General features: G+C 39.4%; 1 protein-coding gene and 1 non-coding gene across 2 annotated transcripts; both read left to right on the top strand.

The window, feature by feature from the left end:
• Positions 1-6351: 6351 nt before the first annotated feature.
• On the top strand, positions 6352-6936 carry LOC141593156 (uncharacterized). The gene has a single exon (XM_074414110.1). It carries the CDS (start codon positions 6352-6354, stop codon positions 6934-6936), a length of 585 nt encoding a protein of 194 aa, XP_074270211.1.
• A 10818-nt stretch (positions 6937-17754) lies between these two features.
• On the top strand, positions 17755-17861 carry LOC141593465 (small nucleolar RNA R71). The gene has a single exon (XR_012521546.1). It is a non-coding gene; the product is annotated as a small nucleolar RNA R71 (small nucleolar RNA).
• The last annotated feature ends 3540 nt before the right edge of the window (positions 17862-21401 follow it).

Below are 21401 nucleotides of genomic sequence, written 5' to 3'. Positions count from 1 at the left end.
CTACGAGTGGCCAGCCTTCCATGGCTACTCCTATCCCGACCCCTACTCCTACTCCTGAGCCTGACCAGACACAGAGACAGCCGGTCTTTCCGGCTAATTTCGTATGTCCTCCACCCTTTGAGGCGTCCGCGGTCATGGACCAGGGACGCCGTGACAGTTTGTTGCTTGAGCTTGTAGAGAGACATGCACGTATAGAGATGAACATGGCTCTTGCTATGCTTCCTTTATACGAGTATCACATGAGGCAACACCGTCCCATTCCAGAGGGTTGGCCACACCCTTCCTTCTACCGGTACCCAACTAAGGGGTACCCGAAGTCTGCGAGTGAGGAGGATGAGGACGAGGACCCAGTGGCGGCGGCAGCGAGAGCTCAGGAGGAGCAGAGGAGGAGGAGGGAGCAGGAGGTGGATCCGGACTTCACAGTTACGGTGGAGGACGTCCAGGACGAGGAGGCTGACGAGTAGCTACTGGTCTACTCACTTCCCCAGTTTTCTGACTGGTTTGGGGAAGTTCGTGTTTTGTATGTTTATTCTCGCTCTTTTATTTCTTTTGTCTCCTTTTTATTTTATTGTTTTTCATTTATTTATTGGTTGTATAATCCGGTTCCCTTGTATATATCTGTTGGTGTATGCTGGAGGACAACGAGGGCGTTGTCCGTTTTGGTTTGGGGAGGGTAATGCATCCTTTGAGTCTGCATTTGCATTTGTTTTTGCATTCACGTTTATATTTTCTCTTGCATTGTATTTATTTATTTCATTAAAATTAAAAAATCCAAAAAAAAAATTAGAATAATTCAAAAAAATCAAAAATATTCACGTTTATTTTTGCATATAGGTTGAGTCGGAACGGTTGATTTCCGTGATGATATTGCACTTTAACTTGTCATTTTACTTGAGCGTTGCACTTTCATTGACGGTTATTAGCTAAGTCTTACGCATAATCTACGAGTTTCTGTTCAAATTTAGCTGACTGTTTAGACTTGACCTGATAAATTGGCAAACTACTTACAATTTCTGAGTTTTAGAGCCTTATAACTGGTGACATTCATGACGGTTTTTATAGGAATTGAGAGTAGTACTCCTTGCATATCATGTTCATCATTTTTGCACTTTTATGACATTCGATTTCTTGTCAAATGCATGCATTCGGGTTTGTGGTCGGTGTCACATGCAGGGAGATGCTTGCAAATTTTTCCCTTTTCTTACATTTTTCACCCATTTAGCTCCACTTAAGCAAAATTTAGCCTTTTTGACTCATTAGCTACATCCAAAACTGAGCCTGCCTAGTCAAGCTAGTTTAGTACTCCCTCCATAATTTATTAGATGACGTTTTAGGCTAATACACACAAATTAAGGGCTTGCATTTATTCTACCCTTTTTATTATTTCTTTATTTTCATGTACATGAGAAACAGTGTAGTGCTTACATGGTCTTTCCTTTCATTCATTCTATTGGCCAAAATGAGAGAGTTTAATGTAACCAAAACATTGGGAATTGGAGAATTGTATAATGAAAAGCCACAAGGCCCAGGACGTCATCTATTAAGCAATAAACCAAAAAAGCTACAACGTCATATAATAAATTATGGAGGGAGTATGTCTTTTGTGGTATGTTTTTCCGTCTGCGATTTGGCCCGTGTGTATTTTGATTGGAGTTGGTGGAAATAAAGGAAGGGAGGCTGTGAATGAAAAAAAGAAATTGAAAAAGTAAAAAAAAAAAAGAGAAAAACATGAAGAATAGAAAAAAAAAAAAGAGAAAAAAAAAAGTTGAAAAATATGGAAATCACGTTCACAGTGATAAAAAAGAAGAAAAAGGTTAGAAAATTTGTTTTGAGTTAGTCATTGAGACCGTATATGCTCATTTTTATCTTGAGACGGTCTCACTCTTCCGTTTTATTTTATATTTTTGAGGAGATAGTGTATATAGATGGTGAGTTGTGTGCCGAATGAAGGGCACTTATGTTTATTCCTTAGTCAGTTGTGATTCGGACGATGTTATATGGTCCTGTATAGGAACTAGCTTGACGCCTTTACCTCCACATTTCCATAACTTGTTTTGCCTTTTCTCACCTGAACCTCACTATTCCTATACTATTTGTAAGCCCTCGGCTGTGACGGACATATTTGGTTGGATTGTGTGCATTAGTACTTGAATCGTCTTTCATTTTTATTGCATGCATGTTATGTAGGTCGCAGTTTAGGTGAGTTACTGTTTCCCCTCCTCTCTTTTACATATAATTCACCCTTTGCTTCATGAGAGAAGAGTGACCATGTGAGAGTCCGATTTTGTTGGTCTTGTAAGGCCGATAGGTCGGCTTTATTTCTGAACAGCTTATGACTCGTTTGCGTATTGACTGCTATAGCTGTAACCGTTAGTTTTTGTTGCATTAAATTGGTTCAAGTAGACAAGTTATAGCTAGCTCTGAGTTTTCTTTTCCGTTCCATTAGTTTGCATTTAGTTTACTCGAGCACGAGTAAAGGTTCGGTTTGGGGAGATTTGATACGTGCATTTTATATAGTCTTTTTAGCCTATTTATGGACGTATTTCTATGTACTTTTGTACCGTTTTATATTGCATTATGCCCCGAAATCGCTACTTTGGTTCGTTTTGTCTGTTTTGTAGGAATGAACCTGAAAGTAGTGGAATCGTACCCTTTTCGTCCTGTTTTGCATGCATTTTGAGGAAACGGGATTTTCAGATCGAGATACTGCATTGGGATGCGTGAAGGAATGGTCCACGAAGCATTCGGCTACGAGTTTGGAGGTGTTTTGGAGGAAGAACACTCGATCGAAGGCTTTTCTTGGTCGATCGAGTGGATTCACGTGCTGAGGAGGTCGATCGAGTACTTTCTTGTGCTCGATCGAAATGCTGGAATTCAAGGTTACTCGATCGAGTGATATTTCTACTCGATCGAATGGTTTACTTGCTGAGGTCCTCGATCGAGCTGTTTCAAACTGCTCGATCGAGTGGATTAGTGTTTCACGGGCCTTAATTAATCTGTGATGGCTGATTTTTAGTTATGGACTTCGTTAGTTTTCTATTTAAAAGCTTAGTAATTAGGTCATTATCATCTCATATCTATCTTTCACTGCTAAACACTCTTAATTACGCTGCTTTATCTTTTCCCTAAACTCTTCACTGTAGCTTTACTTGGGGATTATTCTTGCTCGGATCTTGTGTTCTTTACGCCGGAATTCTTGCTATTGTAATTCCTTTCTCTCCTTTAATCTTAATCTTTCTTTTGTTTGCTTTAAATCTCTTGTTTTCTTGTCTTTAATTTCTGCCCTAGTTTCATTTATGCGATTTTATTATAATTTCAGTATGTTTATTGTTAGTTATTCCATTATTATTAATCTTGACAATATTGATAGTATGAGTAGCTAATTTCTTTCATGTTGGGACTAGGGGATCTATGGTAGAATTGTGACAATGTAGCGAATAGGCTAGATGACTTATTTGTGAGACCCTGTACCCATGGCAATTTAATTGTATTTATCGACTTAGTTGAGTGCACGCTTCTAAGTTACCCGTTAATCTGGTTATATTTATTCCTGGATCGGAAGATTGGACTAAATAGACCTATTATGAACAGTAGACTACCCTGACGAGGACGGAAGTTAAGTTAGCGGAAATCTAGGATAGAAAGTGGATCAGAAAGACCTTTCAACATCCGTCTCACAATGAGTTATCTAGGCTATTTGCAGTTGAGTCATTAGACTACCGTAGTGAACCGAAATCCCGACATGTTCCCTCTTTATTGATCATCTTATTCTTGTTTTCTGCCTTTTTACTGCTCTTATTTATTTCTCTTTCCCTTAGTCTTTATTAGATTAGAAAACCAAATTTACAACCCCCATTTCTGACCAAATAGACGAATCTTTTACAGATATCTTGCCTCCCTGTGGAGATTGACCCGACTTCCCTAGCTATATAGTTAGTTTAGTTGGTTATTTTTGATAGGTATACGACTGCCCTATCAGTCACTTCTATCGTTCCTTATTCGTTCATGCTGTTATTGAATTAAACTTAATCGCGCGTATTAGGTTGTTTGATAATTAGGTTATTTGATTATCGCCTTTCGAGTCAAATAATATTACAAAAGAATTGGGAAATTGTTCCCACGATTGTTTGCTCAAGAGTCAATTGGATCTTTTTAGTCTATGATCAATTTGATAATCAGTTTGCGGAAATTCTTACCCCGAGACCGTTTAAACCATCTGAATTCATATTTATTATTCTTCATTCAACTGCTTGTTTAATCTCTAGTTTAGTTACTCAATCATTTGAATCCCCCATTTGGTTACTTATTTTCTATACTTTAATTCACATATATTACATTGCCTTCTCTGTGGATCGATCCTTATTATCATATACAATCATTTGTTTAGTGGTTTTAAGTGTTATAAATACTATCTTTGGGAGCATACGACTTCGGCTCACCAAATTTTAGCGCCGTTGCTAGGGAAGACAATAGTTAATTTTTGTGTTTCTTTAGTATAGACTTTTATTTTATTGTTTTAGTTTATGCCTAATACTCGTTCTTATGACCAACCACTTGAGCCTTACGACTCAGAGATTGAGCGCACACTTTTCAGGTTAAGGCAAATTGGAGAAGGTTTGTTAGTTGTTTTTGAGCACCCAGATTCCGAGAAGGATATACACTCTGATTCAGATACTGCGAAAATTCCTGTTACTACTAAGAATATGGCTAGGGAGACTCGAACATTAAGGGAGCTCACAGCTCCAAATCTGAATGTTCAACCATTGTGCATAACTTTTCCAGCATTGGATGATGGAGTGACTTTTGAACTGAAATCTGGGTTGATACATCAATTACCAACTTTCAATGGGATGAGCATTGAGGATCCGAATAAACATCTTTCGGACTTTCATATCGTGTGCACTGGTATAAAGCCACCTGCTATTACTGACGAGCACTTGAAATTGAGAGCATTCCCTTTCTCCTTGAAGGACAATGCGAGAGACTGGCTAAACTATCGACCACCGGGAAGTATCACTACTTGGGTAGGTATGAAGAAGGCATTCTTGGAGAAATATTTTCCTCCTTCTCGATCATCTTAGCTGAAAAGAGCAATCAGTAATGTTGAACAGTAAGACGGGGAAACTATATATGAGTATCTTGAGAAATTTAAGAAACTCTATGCTAGCTGCCCTTACATGGTTACTATGATCAGGATCTCAATATGTATTTTTCTGGTGGACTGAACCAAGATGACCGTCGTATGATTCAATCTGGTTGTGGAGGAAATATAGCCAACAAAAATCCAGATGAGGCTTGGGAGGTTATTTCAGAGCTAACTGAGACCTCTAGACAGTGTGAGAGGAGACCATCACGAAGAGGAGTGAGCGCTATGGGTGTTAGTCCTGGCTTGGAGGAAAAAGTTGATAATATTGTTTCCACTCTCCGTGATATGTTATCTGGGAGACAGATGGCTACTGTTGGTGGCATATGTGCTACTGAGGGTCACCCTAATGATTTGTGCCCTTACTTGCAAGAAAGTGGCAAAGAAGAGGTGAATGGTGTTTGGGAGAGTACTACAAATAACAGGAAATGGGATCCATATTCCAATACATATAATGAAGGATGGAAGGCTCACCCTAACTTTCGTTGGGGAAACTCTCAAGCCGGTCCATCATCTGACCCTCCTAGAGGTCAGTTTATCCAGCGACCACAAGGACAACAATTTACCCAACAAGTGCCATAACAAGCAGCTGAGCAAGCACCACCGAGTTCATCAATGTCCACGGAGGATATGATTCGGGCTCTTACTCTCAGTGTTACTCAAGATAGAGCAGATAATAAGCAAAATTTTAAGAATCTTGAAAACCAGGTGAGTCAACTGGCTACTATTGTCAATCGATTGGAAGCTAAACAGTCGGGTGCTCTACCATCTCAAACGGTAGAGAATCCGAGGAAGAATGTGAGTGCACTGTCTTTGAGAAATGGAAGGCACTTGGTAGAAGTAGAGAAGCCTAAAGCTAAGTCTAACGTAGTTGCAATCCAAGAGGAAGAGGAGATTGTGATTGAATAGGGGAGTTCACAAGTGATTGAGAAAGATATTGTGGTGCCTAGTTCGATTACTAAGGATCCCCCGGTCCAGATTTATGAGGCCACACCACCTTTCCCGAAGCATTAAAGGATACTCGCAAGAAGGAGCATGACAACGATGTTTACGAAACCTTTCGTAAATGTGAGGTAAATATTCCCCTTCTAGAGTTGCTTAAAAGTGTCCCTCGATATGCAAAGTTTTTAAAAGAACTTTGTACTATAAAGAGGAATAACACGCTTAAGGGAGTTAAAAAGGTGAAGGTAAGTGAACATGTCTCGGCAATGTTTCAACAAAAATTGCCCATTAAGTGTGGAGACCCGGGAATGTTCACAATACCTTGCACTATTGGAGACACCAAAATTCATAACGCTATGTTAGATTTAGGTTCCTCGATCAATGTAATTTCCCACTCCATCTATCAGACATTAAAACTTAGACCTATGAGTAAAACAAATGTTGTCATTCAATTGGCGGATCGGTCCAATGTTTATCCAAAGGGAATAGTTGAGGATGTCTTAGTTATGGTTGATAAATTGATTTTCCCTGCGAACTTATATGTGTTAGATATGGAGCACGATAGACATACTGCCCCTATACTGTTAGGGAGACCATTTATGAAAATTGCAAAAACTAAGATTGATGTTTTTAGCGGTTCTCTTACTATGGAGTTTGATGGTCAAGTGGTGGAGTATAATATTTTTGATGTTATGAAATTTCCCACTGATGACCATTCTTTATGTCTTATTGATACGTTTGAGCCATTAGTGCATGATACCTTTGATTTTGACAATCCATATGAGTACCAGGTTGTGATTGAGAAGGGTATAGTAGATGATGATTTTGATGATTTATTGCCTACTAACTGATGCGTGTCATTTATATGATGTTTTACACCTCATTTTACACGCATTTCAGAGCTCAATTATGTAGTTTAAAGCTACTATTTGCCCCATTTCGTCTACTTTCGTATTTTTATGTAATATTGCAGATTTATGCGGAAATGAGTAGATATTGAGGTAAATCCATCCCCGAGTATCTAGCTTTGCATTTGACGTGAAGTATTTACTCAAGGAACGAGCTTGGTGCGTATTTAGAAGCAGGAAAGATAATTTTATGAAGAATTAGAAGCGGATTACCAGCTACTGCGGTCGATCGACTGCCTCCTATAGTCGATCGACCAGAGCGCGACTTACAGAAACTCATGTGCGGTACAGACCGGTCGATCGACCGGTCACAGTGGTCGATCGACCAATCCACGATTATTACGCGCAAACTAAAAGGACGAGAATTAGGAAGCCCATTGTATTTTAGGTTTTAGAATAAAGTTACGTATGACTACATATATAACATAACTCATTCCGAAGGCTTTTATCATTCAGTTTTCATTCAGTTTTAGATTATCAAGTTTATTAGGGTTCTTGTGATATTTCGTAATCAATAAAGCTACTATTGCGTTCGGTTTGATCTTTCCTTCCTGCTTCCATTCGGTATTTCTCTGCTTATTTATTCAGTTTCGTTTTCGTTCATAGATTAGAAATTGCTAGATTAGTTTCCCGAAGCAGAAATTATCTTCTTATGTTATTTGTTTGTTTACTTATTTCAATCATGAATTCAGTAGTTTTATTCTTAAATCTTGTTGTTGTTTTCGTCATAGTCATGAGTAGCTAAATACCTTGTGCTAGGATGTAGGGAATCTGTAGAAGTAGGCGGCATTAGAATAGTAGACCCGAATCGCGCCACGGTCGATCGACGGGCCACGTGAGATCACCTTCGTTTTAATTAATTAAATTGCTATGTTTGACGAATCGAGTGCACGCGACTAGTTAAATGCCTAGGAATTGCCTGACCCAATAAAGATCGAAAGATAGGGAAGGGAGATAGCCTACCTAGTTAAGACGACTAAATTAATAAGATCGAGAGATAAGTTAATTTAGCCTTTTTAGTCACTTTTCAGGACGAAAGTTAGCATTAGTGACATTAGGGACCTGTAGCGAGATCGAAAGATGCTACCTTTAAGAATGGACCGAGAGGACTTCTTAGTTTCCCGTCTCACGTGTTTGTTTTAGACCTACCTAGTATACTGCCGCCGAAACTATAGTGAACCGGCCATCTTAGCACCTTTTTAATATTTGTTTTCATCCGTTTATTTAGTTTACTTTTCTTTTATTGTCTTTAGCTATAGACCAAATCAAATCAAACCCCCACATTTGTTACCTTAAAGACTAAAACGGACAACGATTAATTGCATCGCCTCCGTGTGGTTCGACCCTGACTGCCACTAGCTATAGTAGTAGTTTGGACTATAAATATTATCTTTGGTACACACAACGACGGGCATCACTAACCTGCAAGAAAGAGCTACTGAGCTGACGGGGGTGTCATTAATGCACACAGAGCCACCTCCTTTAAAACTAACTGTGCCTAGTGAATCCTTGTTACCATCTATTTTGCAGGCACCCGTTGTAGAATTGAAACCACTCCCTGATCACTTAAAGTATATGTTTCTTGGTGAGGGAGATACATTGCCTGAAATTATCTCTAGTAAGCTCACCGAGGAACAAGAAGAGAGGTTGGTTGAGGTGTTGAAGGAGCACAAACAAGCTATAGGTAGGACTATTGCTGATATCAAAGGCACAAGTCCATCAACATGCATGAATCAGATTCTACTCGAGGATGATGCAAAACCGGTATGGCAACCGTAGCAGCGGTTGAATCCTCCTATGATGGATGTTGTGAAAAAGGAGCTATTGAAACTTCTCCAAGTAGGTATGATTTATCGTATTTCTGATAGCAAGTGGGTTAGCCCCACTCAAGTTATCCCTAAGAAAAGCGGAGTCACTGTTGTAGAGAATAAAGATGGGGATTTAGTACCTACTAGAGTCCAGAATAGGTGGAGGGTGTGTATAGATTATCGTAGATTGAACACAGTAACTAGGAAATACCATTTTCTCCTCCCCTTCATTGATCAGATGTTAGAGAGACTCGCTGGAAAAGCATACTACTGCTTTTTGGATGGATATTCAGGTTATTTTCAGATAGCTATTGCTCCCGAGGACCAGGAGAAGACTACTTTTACATGCCCTTTTGGCACATTCGCGTATCGGCGCATGCCATTTGGGTTATGTAATTGATCTGTCCATTTCGTGTTCACAATTAAAGGTGTGGTCGTTGGGTTACGTCCGAATCAAAACACAATTTATAGCTTCACAAACAACTCTACAATTAGTAAAGAGGCAAGTAAAGGTCGGATCCCAAGGGACGGGTATTGAAATGAGATTTCTATTGAAACTAGTGGTGTCTTGGGGGTGTCACAAATTGGGTTGATGTAGAAGGTCACTAACTAAAATAGCAATGAAAATAAACTAGCAAGATGAATTAAAAGGGGTGTAAGCAATTGATTAAAAAGCACTAGGGTGTCATGGGATCATAGGGGAATCATGGGAATTGATCATACAAACATGTTCTCAAATTATAAGCAAGAAATTATTGTTGTGATGGATTGAGTTGGGTTATATCTTACAATCCTAGGAAGGTTTGGGTCCCGGAGCCGAATCGATTAGATTGTACAACACCTACAAGTCGACTTAATCTTCCCTACTCAACAACATGCATGGTCTAATGAGACTCGAGTTGGGTTATGTCTTACAAGTCTCATTGAAAAGATAGGAGATGGTAGTAAATGCAAGGATTCATAGGCTTAGCATTTCATCAAATATAACATGTGCATGAGTTGAGATCAAAACAAGCAAGGAAATAAAACATGAAAGCATATTAATTTAAGCATGAATCATTCCCCATGTTGGTTTCCCTTAATCACCCATTAACCCTAGCTAAGAGACTAGTCACTCATTATCATGTTGATCATGCTAGCAAGGTTGTCAATCATACCAACAAAATGAAACATGATGAATAAATGAAAGTAATTAACAATAATTAAAAAGGGATTAAGAGAATTATACCTACTAATGATTCCAATAATAAAGCAAAGATAAAAGAAGTACTTGAATGCTTGATTGAGAGGTTGTCAATCTCCCAATAATAACCCAAATAATCTTCAATTACCCAAAATAAAGGATGAACAAAAGAGAGATTAAGGAAATAAAACTTGTATTAGAACTTGATTAATTGTTGATTTCAAAACTAAAGAGAGATTTGATTGGTATTAACTACTCTAATTGTTGATAAGAAGAACATCCTCTTCTAATTAGACTAATGGGGTATTTATAGTGGAAATTAGGGGGATGCATTAGGGTTAACTAAGGGCTAAACTAGTAATTACACTTTTTAGATTGAGCAGGGAGGACCCGGTATTTTCCGAAGGAAGGGCTTCTTTCATCGTAGCTTGGAGAAGAGGAAATCGCGCTGTAGAGGAATCCGGGCGGATTAAGGTCGGGACGGGCGGATTCTGGCGATGGAATCTGAGCGGATTCAAGAGAATCCGGGCGGATTGTGGTGATGGAACCCGGGCGTCTTGGTGGAAAACCACACGGATTGTGCAGGTGAAGGACGGCCGGATTGTAGACAATCCGCACGGATTGTGCCTCAGCAAGGCTTCTTCTTCTTTTCTTCCCTTTTCTTCATAAATTCCTTGGGGATTTCCTTGGGGAGTCAAGGATCCTTTCTCAACATTGCTCATCTACTATCATATGTACAAAGGCCTTCTAATCTTGTCTCTACTTGATGCTTGGTCATTGAATTCGATCAATTTAGTCTTGTTTTGCCATGAAAATGCAAGATTCTTACTCCTTTCCTACCAAGGGATCAAAATCTCAAAGAATATGCAAAACAAAGAACTAAAGATAATAAATGACCCAAATATGCACTAAAAAGCATGGGAACAAGGCTAATTCGGGGACTAAATATGCGCTAATTATGGTCACATCAAATATCCCCAAACCGAACCTTTGCTCGTCCTGAGTAAAGAGGTGACAAAGACTAGGACCATTATTTAAAATAACCTAATAGCATATCCGATATGAGACAGTTAGCGGGTCTCACTCCGCCCCTTCAACTCACAACAAGGCAACCATGAGGTAGGATGCCTTCTTGAAAGGCAAGGTGGGTCTTGTCAAAATGGCGACACATCCAAACATTAAGCACACAAAATCACATAATGGATGCATCTACAAAAGGAATAGCCACTTCCTCATCAAGTGGCGGAGGCACTAAAGAGGAACAAATTTAAGAGCATGTAATCCTTCACAAATACTAGTTCAACAAATTACTAAGGCTAAGAGGATGGCACTAAATCACCTCCAAATGGTGTTAAACTAGACTACTTTCGTCCTCCATTTCCAAATGCTTTCGTCAAGAGCGATCGGATGGTGGTGCAATGATGATCCCTATGATGCTTGTAGCATATGACATGACAAGTCTCGAATTCTCTACAAAAGTAAAGGTCAAGGATCGTCCCAAGCTCGACCAAGTGGCTTGACAAAAAGGCTTTTTGGGAATGAAATGCTCAAATCTTTATACACAATGGGTGGATATGACTAGTATTCAAAATTGTCCTCATTTCACTTTCACATTTCAAAAATTTAAGATGGGGTTTGTCCTTAGGGCTAGTGTCCTTTGCTTTCGCCAATCGCTTATTAGGCAACCGGTTAACCTCTAGACAATAGCTTTTCAGGGTGATAGTCACTCTGTCTCTGGGCGGCCGAATTCACAACCGTGTGGGGGCCCAATTCAATGGATCCCGCACCAAAACACATCGAAGTGGTACGCCTCCATCAAAACAACTTCAATTTCTCAACATTCAACAATTCATAACATTCGAGGTTTCCTTGGCATTAAATTACTTCCACATGACAAAATTCCTTGAAATGAGCACTTCAAGCTTATTGATAGAAAATATTTTTGGGTTTCCTTACCACAAGGTCAATAAAGGTCACCTAGACAAGTTAACCAAGTCCACATCGCATCACGGGGTTGGATAGGTGACTCACATGCAAACCCTTGACTAGGCCTTGGGTCATGGGTCAAAAGACACTAGTATGACACTATCTAGGGTGTTTTACAACCATTCTAGTAGGCAAAGTCTTAAGTTGAACAAGTATTTGTAATGGCTTAGTTGCTCTTGTCAAAGTTCCTAATTAGGCATTTTTCAAAACATTTCTAACATGCAACTACATGCCATGATGCAACTAATATAAACATCCTAATGCAAGTGATTCTATCAACTAATATGACATATAAACTAAATGCAAGTCCTAAATTCACATTGTTATACCGCATCAATCAAAATAAAGCCACATATCATTAACATAAAGAGGAAAAAGGAGATTGGAAAGATCATACCATGCGGTCTTCATTATCCTCATGTCTCGGATGTGGCGTAGTCAATCAATCTGAACAAGGATAGAACAAACACAATATATACAAAACAATATATACACAAGACTATAAAGGGAAATAAACATGTTTTTGAGTTTTTCAATTTTCAAATTTTTATGATTTTCGAAATTTTTCAATTTTTTTGGATATTTTTTTTGAATAAGAGTTAAATGTTAGAATTCCCATCCCCACACTAATATGGGCATTGTCCTCAATGGCCAAAATGATGGAAATTATGCAAAGATGATGCATGATTTCTATATTAAATGCAATCTATACTAAGCTACACTACATGATGCATGGTTTTTATTATGACGGAGAGGATAATTTAGATTACCTCCCGTTGTGTATGCATTAACTTCCCCAAACCGAGTTAGACACTATTGCTAATGTCCAAGGATGGGTGTAGTTCATGCACACACTATGCAATGCATGAAACTAATTTGTCATTTTGGATTTTGAAAATGGGAACAATAAAATGAGAACACCTCAATGGTACCGAGGTGTGAGTCCTCTATGGTGCTAGGACTACTCCAACAATGATCAAGAAAATAATTAAAACAAAGATAGAAATAGACAAACCATGAGAGGGTAGGAGCCTCCAAGGCTTGCTAATCTTCCATCATATCATCACCATTATCACTTTCCTCATTAGAAGTGGTCTCAATGCCACTTCCCTCTTCATTTGCCTCTTCATCTTGCTCATCATCCTTTTCTCCTTCTTCACTTGCTTCCTCATCAATGTTATCATCAACTTCTTCATTACCAACAACCTCATTGTCACCCGAAACGACCCTAGATGCACCCGGAAATAGGACTTCTCTATCCGCCCAACTAGGCAAAGGACAAGATGGATCAAGTAGTCCTTGCCTAGCTAAGTGTAGGAGGGGTGGATATTGAGCCAAGTAAGCATTTTTCCGATCCTCAAAGGCTTGCTTGTGCATTGCTTGCATGAGAAGAGTCAAATAATCATTTCTAGCTTCAACTCCTTCCGGCTTGAACTCTTGATACTCAAAGGGGTAAGGTGGTATGACAATGGAAGAGGAGGGCATTTCAAGTTCACCCTTTTGTTGTTGAATAATATACTCGGCCTCTTTAGAAAGGGGAAGTAGATAATTGGTCCGGTGGACGCTTAGACGACAAATCTTTGAAGGCAAGGTGAACGATCTAGCTTCACTAGTGAGCCATCCATACTTGGTATCAAGAGGGTTATGGGCAACCCACTTGTACTTGTGTATCATAGTATGCAAATCAACAAGATGACCACCCTCCTTTGCTTTATACTTGTTATCCTTATTGAAGTTAGGATCAAAGTACTTAGCTAGGATAGTGACTAGGCCGCCATTGACAATAACGGTAGTGCCCTTCTTCCCACAATCAATGTTGAGCCATCTATCTACCAAAAGCCTCAAAGAGTTGAAAGGCTTGGTGTGTACTCTTCCAATGTTCAAAGCCGATTCAAGAAGAATAAAATCAAGTTTGGTGAAATGGTTGGTATCTTTCCTTGCAATAATGGTGTTTCCTATGACCTTGTGCCATACTCTTATGCCCGGATGGTGGACTAAATGAGCACGACTCGCATGAAAGTCCTCAAATTTCCTCCCGGAAATTGCCTCCCAAAGAGGGTCGGGGTCATACTTTCCATAATTCTTAAAATAACTCGGTTTATCACTAAGACCCAAAATTTCACCCAATTCTCTAAAGGAAATGCGTCTACTAACATTAGCTAGACGAAACTCGAGATTCTCCCTACTCTCAACTTTGGTGACTTTCAAAGAACTCAAAAACTCCAAGGTAAGGGAGGGGTATGTCAATTCTTTTGATTCAAACAATTTCTCTAACCCTATGGCTTTGAAAAAGGCTCTAGTTTGCTCAAGGACACCCAACTTTCCCAAGGTATCTTCACAAATAAATTTGGTGGATTGAAGTGATTTCCTAGCAAACTTGGCAAAAGTATTTCTATGGGTTTTGGAAATAAAAGTTACCTCCGGATAATGCAAAAGTTGATTGATTTCCGGAGTAGAAGGTGTTGTTGCTCCCATAGAAGGTTGTTGTTGTTGTTGCACTTCCAAGTTTGGTGTTGCTACCACCATAGCCAATGCTTTCTTTGCTTGAAGAGCCTTTTGCCTTTGTGAAAGTGTCTTTGGTGCCTTTGTTGCCTTTGTTGCTTTTGTTGCTCCCTTAGTCCTTGCCATTGATGAACTAACCAAGAAAAGAATGAAAAATCTTCAATTTGTAGAGCACCCAAATCGATTTAAAGGTGAAAGGCTTTGCCTTTATGAATTCAAAAATCGACTCAAAGGTTGAAGATTTTGCTCTTGGTTTTGATTTTTATTGAAAAAGGAGTGATTGATTTGTTGTTAGAAGGATGATTTGATTTGATTTTGGTGAATGTAGTTGAGGGATTTTGTTTTTGTGATGGAGAGGATGAGGGTTTTGATGTTTTGAAGTAGTGTTATGAATGAATGAATGAATGAATGAAGGTGGGAGGGGTTTTATAAAGACCGAAAAATTCGAACCGCAGGGGCAATCCGTGCGGTTTCTGCCCAATACGGGCAGATTCTGCACTTTCTGGGTTTGATAAAACTCACCTAAAGACGGGCGTATTCAAGAGAAGACGCTCGGATTTGCTTGATACGAGACGGGCGGATTCTTCAGAAGACGGACGGATTTGAGTCCATGAAATTTTTCTTGTTTTCCTCAGCAGAGAAGACGGTCGTCTTCTTTCCAGGACGGACGGATTTTCAGAGACGGGCGGATTGCTGTTCAGGACGCCCGGATTCTCTTACAGTCAAAAATCTTTCAAAATTTCAACTTATAGGGACGTGCGTCTTCAACCCAGTACGCTCGGATTGCATGAAGACGGGAGGATTCTCTTGAATCCGCTCGGATTCTACCCCTTTGTACCCGGATTCAGTTCCATCCGTGTACAATGCATATCCCTTATCAACCTTCTATTCTTCTTCATATCTCGTGTTCTTTATTGTGGGGGCACTACTAAGGCATGGATAGCCTAGGCAATTGTCATCCCCACACTAAGCGAAAGCACTACACATCAATTGAAATTATTAGTCCCTCCCTCACTTCTCTCTCAAACATGACAATTATCTTGATCAAAGTAAATAAAAATCCAAAGATGATAAAAATGAAATACAAGAATTGAAATGCGAGTTAGGGAGTTAGAAATATTTACAAATGGTGGTTTAAGGAGGACTCCACCAAACTCTCATTCTTGATGAGATGTCAAGAGGGCATGTTCAAGGTGTTGTTGATGTTGCTCAACACCTTGAAAAAGTGATCAAAAGCTTGTTCATTATCATGGTAGAGGTCTTCAATAGACCTTGGCCCTTGTTGTCGGTCTTGATCGATGGCATTACCAATGTAGGGAATAAAAATCCCTTCAAATTCGTCGTCCCAAAGACCACAAACTTCATTAAGTTGATCATTGAAAATCTCTTGATTTGATGGAGACAACTCTCCCAAATTCTTCTCTTGGCCAATGAGGCCATTCTCTTCTTCTTTGGTTGATTTTGACGAGGTCCTTGTCACAATTCACTTGCTCTTTGAATGGAGCATCTTCAATTTTTTTTCTTCCATTGGAGTTCCGATTTCTTCCTCTCATCCTTTCGGCTATAATGATCAATCATGAAACATGGTTCATGCAAACGAGGAGCTCTCATAGTCTTGTCAAGATTAAAGGTTATGCTTTCATCTCCCACTTCTAGAGTGAACTCACCATGTTTCACATCAATCACCGCACCCGCGGTGTGTAGGAAAGGTCTTCCTAGAATGATTGGAATGTTGGAATCTTCCTCCATATCAACAATGACAAAGTCCACCGGGATGAAAAACTTCCCAATTCGTACGGGGACATCTTCCCATATCCCTAGTGGTATCTTCGTCGATCTATCGGCCATTTGGAGTGTGATGTTGGTGCATTTAAGCTCTCCCATCCCCAACCTTTTACTCACCGAGTACGGCATGACACTCACACTAGCCCCTAGATCACATAAGGCTTTGTTGATCGTTGTGTCGCCAATGGTACACGGTATTGAGAAGCTTCCCGGATCCTTTAGCTTTGGAGGTGAACTCCCTTCAAGTATTGCACTACTCATCTTAGTGAAGGAGATAGTCTCAAGTTTCCGGATCGACTTCTTCTTTGTGAGGATATCTTTCATGTATTTTGCATAGGCCGGCACGTGATTGATTAATTCCGTGAAAGGAATTGAGACTTCCAAATTCTTCACAATTTCCATGAACTTTCCAAGTTGATCATCAAATTTGGGCTTGGCTTGACGACTTGGAAAAGGAAGTCTAATCACAATGGGCTCCTTCTCCTTGACCTTGTCTTCATTTTTCTTTGAACTTTCTTCTTTTGATGATTCTCCATCTTTGGGGTTTTGCACAATTTCTTCCTTTTCACTAGCTTCCACAACTTCATTCTCAACTTGCTTCCTTGGCGCTTCATACCTTGTACCACTTCTCAAGTGAATGGCACTAACCGTTTCATGTCTAGGGGGATTACTTTGAGGTGGTAATTGCCCCTTTTGTCTTTGTGAGCTTGAAGATGCTAGTTGAGTCAATTGTGTTTCCAATATCTTGGTGTGAGCTAGGATGTTGTTGATGGTGGTTTCCTTTGCTTGGCTATCTTTTAGCATTTGAGTGAAAAATTCTTATTGATTCTTTTGCATTTGGAGGACCGCTTTTTGGACATCAAAACCTTGGTCATTTTGGTGATTGTATGGATTTTGATTTGGTAACCTTGGTTTTGATTGTAAAAGGGTCTTTGATTTTGGTTTCTCATGGGTGGTGGAGTGTATGTTGTTTGAGGGTTTTGAACATTTTGGCTTTTGTATGAGAGATTTGGATGGAATTTGGTGTTTTCATTGTAATAGTTGGAATAAGGGGTACCACTCTTGTATTCTTGGAAAGCATTCACTTGTTCATTTGTTCCCCTACATTCACCTTGGTCATGTCCCAAAGTTCCACAATTCTCACATATCCCACTTGGGATTGATGAGGATGCCGTCATGGCATTTACATGATGCTTTGGTGATTTTGAGACTTCTTCAAGTCTAGCTATAGCTTTTTCAAACTTCAAATTGATTGTGTCGATATGAGCACTAAGTTGAGCACCCAATTGAGTAACGGAGTCCACTTCATGCTGTCCTCCTCTAGTAGCCTTGCGAGGTCTACTATATTGTGAGTTATGGACCGCCATTTCCTCAATCTTGTTCCATGTTTGATTGTCATCAACTTCGGTGAACATTCCATTTGATCCCATGTTGAGAATGTTCCTTGAATCCTCATATAGACCATTCCAAAATTGTTGTACCAAAACCCATTCGCTAAGTCCATGGTGAGGACATGAGCGACAAATTCCCTTGAACCGCTCCCAAGCTTCATACAAAGATTCTTCATCCCTTTGCTTAAAACCCGTAATTTGAGCTCTTAGCATGTTAGTCTTTTCCGGTGGGTAGAATTTTTTGTAGAAAGCTAGAGCCAACTTCTTCCAAGAATCTATTTCGAGGGTGGCCTTGTCAAGGCCCTTCAACCATTGCTTCGCGGTGCCGATTAGAGAAAAAGGAAATAAGACCCATCTAATTTGGTCTTGAGTCACACCCGTTTGAGAGATTGCATCACAATAGTCGCAAAAGGTTTCCATATGAGAATGAGGGTCTTCACTAGGCATCCCCCCAAATTGGCTCCTTTCAACAAATTGGATGAAGGCGGATTTGGCAATAAAACTTCCGGTTAGATGTTGCGGTGTAGGAGTACCATTTGGTAGATTCTCCTCGGTGGGTACGTAGTGTGACGAGAATTTAGGAATTGTAGGTTGATTTTGTGGGGTATTGTGTAATGGGTTCTCTTCTCCTTCTATTGCGAAAGGGTTGACGAACTCAATAGTTGGTTGAAAAACTTCACTAATACCTCTTAAATTCCTCCTAACAAGTCTCCTATTGTTCGTCAAGGTTCTTTCGATTTCACGGTCAAAAGGTAACAAATCACCTTGTGACCTTCTAGACATGCAAAATATCAAACAACTCGAAAACAATTAGAACAAACCTCGAGGAGTTTTACTTCCCCAAGGCGAAGAAAGACACAACTAATAACAATAAAAAGGAAATCTAAATCAAACAAAAACCGTCCCCGGCAACGGCGCCATTTTTGATCGGTCCGTTTCGTGTTCACAATTAAAGGTTTGGTCGTTGGGTCACGTCCGAATCAAAACACAATTTATAGCTTCACAAACAACTCTACAATTAGTAAAGAGGTAAGTAAAGGTCGGATTCCAAGGGACGGGTATTGAAATGAGATTTCTATTGAAACTAGTGGTGTCTTGGGGGTGTCACAAATTGGGTTGATGTAGAAGGTCACTAACTAAAATAGCAATGAAAATAAACTAGCAAGATGAATTAAAAGGGGTGTAAACAATTGATTAAAAAGTACTAGGGTGTCATGGGATCATAGGGGAATCATGGGAATTGATCATACAAACATGTTCTCAAATTATAAGCAAGCAATTATTGTTGTGATGGATTGAGTTGGGTTATATCTTTCAATCCTAGGAAAGTTTGGGTCTCGGAGCCGAATCGATTATATTGTACAACACCTACAAGTCGACTTAATCTTCCCTACTCAACAACATGCATGGTCTAATGAGACTCGAGTTGGGTTATGTCTTACAAGTCTCATTGAAAAGATAGGAGATGGTAGTAAATGCAAGGATTCATAGGCTTAGCATTTCATCAAATATAACATGTGCATGAGTTGAGATCAAAACAAGCAAGCAAATAAAACATGAAAGCATATTAATTTAAGCATGAATCATTCCTCATGTTGGTTTCCCCTAAGCACCCATTAACCCTAGCTAAGAGACTACTCACTCATTATCATGTTGATCATGCTAGCAAGGTTGTCAATCATACCAACAAAATGAAACATGATGAATAATTGAAAGTAATTAACAATAATTAAAAAAGGATTAAGAGAATTATACCTACTAATGATTCCAATAATAAAGCAAAGATAAAAGAAGTACTTGAATGCTTGATTGAGAGGTTGTCAATCTCCCAATAATAACCCAAATAATCTTCAATTACCCAAAATAAAGGATGCACAAAAGAGAGATTAAGGAAATAAAACTTGTATTAGAACTTAATTAATTGTTGATTTCAAAACTAAAGAGAGATTTGATTGGTATTAACTACTCTAATTGTTGATAAGAAGAACATCCTCTTCTAATTAGACTAATGGGGTATTTATAGTGGAAATTAGGGGGATGCATTAGGGTTAACTAAGGGCTAAACTAGTAATTACACTTTTTAGATTGAGCAGGGAGGAGCCGGTATTTTCCGAAGGAAGGGCTTATTTCTTCGTAGCTTGGAGAAGAGGAAATCGCGCTGTAGAGGAATCCGGGCGGATTAAGGTCGGGACGGGCGGATTCTGGCGATGGAATCCGAGCGGATTCAAGAGAATCCGGGCGGATTGTGGTGATGGAACCCGGGCGTCTTGGTGGAAAACCGCACGGATTGTGCAGGTGAAGGACGGCCGGATTGTAGACAATCCGCACGGATTGTGCCTCAGCAAGGCTTCTTCTTCTTTTCTTCTCTTTTCTTCATAAATTCCTTGGGGATTTCCTTGGGGACTCAAGGATCCTTTCTCAACATTGCTCATCTACTATCATATGTACAAAGGCCTTCTAATCTTGTCTCTCCTTGATGCTTGGTCACTGAATTCAATCAATTTAGTCTTGTTTTGCCATGAAAATGCAAGATTCTTACTCCTTTCCTACCAAGGGATCAAAATCTCAAAGAATATGCAAAATAAAGAACTAAAGATAATAAATGACCCAAATATGCACTAAAAAGCATGGGAACAAGGCTAATTCGGGGACTAAATATGCGCTAATTATGGTCACATCAGTAATGCACCCGTAACATTTCAGCGCTGTATGATTAGTATTTTCTCTGAGTATGTGGAAAATTTCATTGAGGTATTTATGGATGATTTTACTGCGCATGGTGATTCTTTTGATGCATGTTTTGATCATTTATCACTTGTTTTGAAGTGTTGTATTGAAACTAACCTTGTGATTAATTCTGAGAAGTGCCATTTCATGGTTGAGCAGGGTATAGTTTTGGGACATGTTATGTCGGGTAAAGGGATAGAGGTAGATAAAGCTAAAATTGATACAATTAACAGTTTACCTTATCCTACTAATGTGCGCGAACTTCGCTCCTTTCTTAGACATGCAGGTTTTTATAGAAGATTCATTAAGGATTTTTCCAAGATTTCACAACCATTGTGAAAATTGCTGCAAAAGGAGATTGACTTTGTGTTTGATGAGGCTTGTAAGACGACATTTGATCAGCTGAAAACCCGTCTTACAACTGCTCTGATTATTCAGGCCCCTGATTGGTCTCTTCCTTTTGAGATCATGTATGATGCGAGTGATTATGCTCTTGGGGTGGTCTTGGGTCAAAAGAATGGGAGAGCTTCTCATGTTGTTCATTATTCATCTATGACCCTTAATGATGCACAACGCAACTACTCGAATACTGAGAAAGAGATGTTGGCTGTTGTGTTTGCTTTAGAAAAATTTCGATCTTATTTGCTTGGTACTAAAGTTGTAATTTATATAGATCACGCTGCAGTTCGCCTCTTGATGACGAAGAAGGAAGCCAAGCCGAGGTTAATTCGCTGGATTCTCCTCTTAAGTGAGTTCGACATTGAGGTAAAAGATAAGAAAGGTGCAGAGAACGTGGTTGCAGACCACTTGAGCCGGTTGGTAAGGAATGGTGACTATGACCAAGGTTTAGAGGTGGTAAAGTGAGTTTTTCCTGATGAAACTTTATCTACTTTACGTACTAGCGAACCTTGGTATGCTAATATTGTTAACTATTTGGTCTCTAACAAGTTTCCTGCTTGGTTTTATAAAGCTCAGAAAGATAAGATTCGCAGTGACGCGAAATACTATGTGTGGGATGACCTATAT

This window comes from Silene latifolia, chromosome 7 (genome assembly GCF_048544455.1).
Source record: "Silene latifolia isolate original U9 population chromosome 7, ASM4854445v1, whole genome shotgun sequence".
Classification (NCBI taxonomy): Eukaryota; Viridiplantae; Streptophyta; class Magnoliopsida; order Caryophyllales; family Caryophyllaceae; genus Silene; species Silene latifolia.
This window is presented reverse-complemented; position numbering and strand designations above follow the sequence as displayed.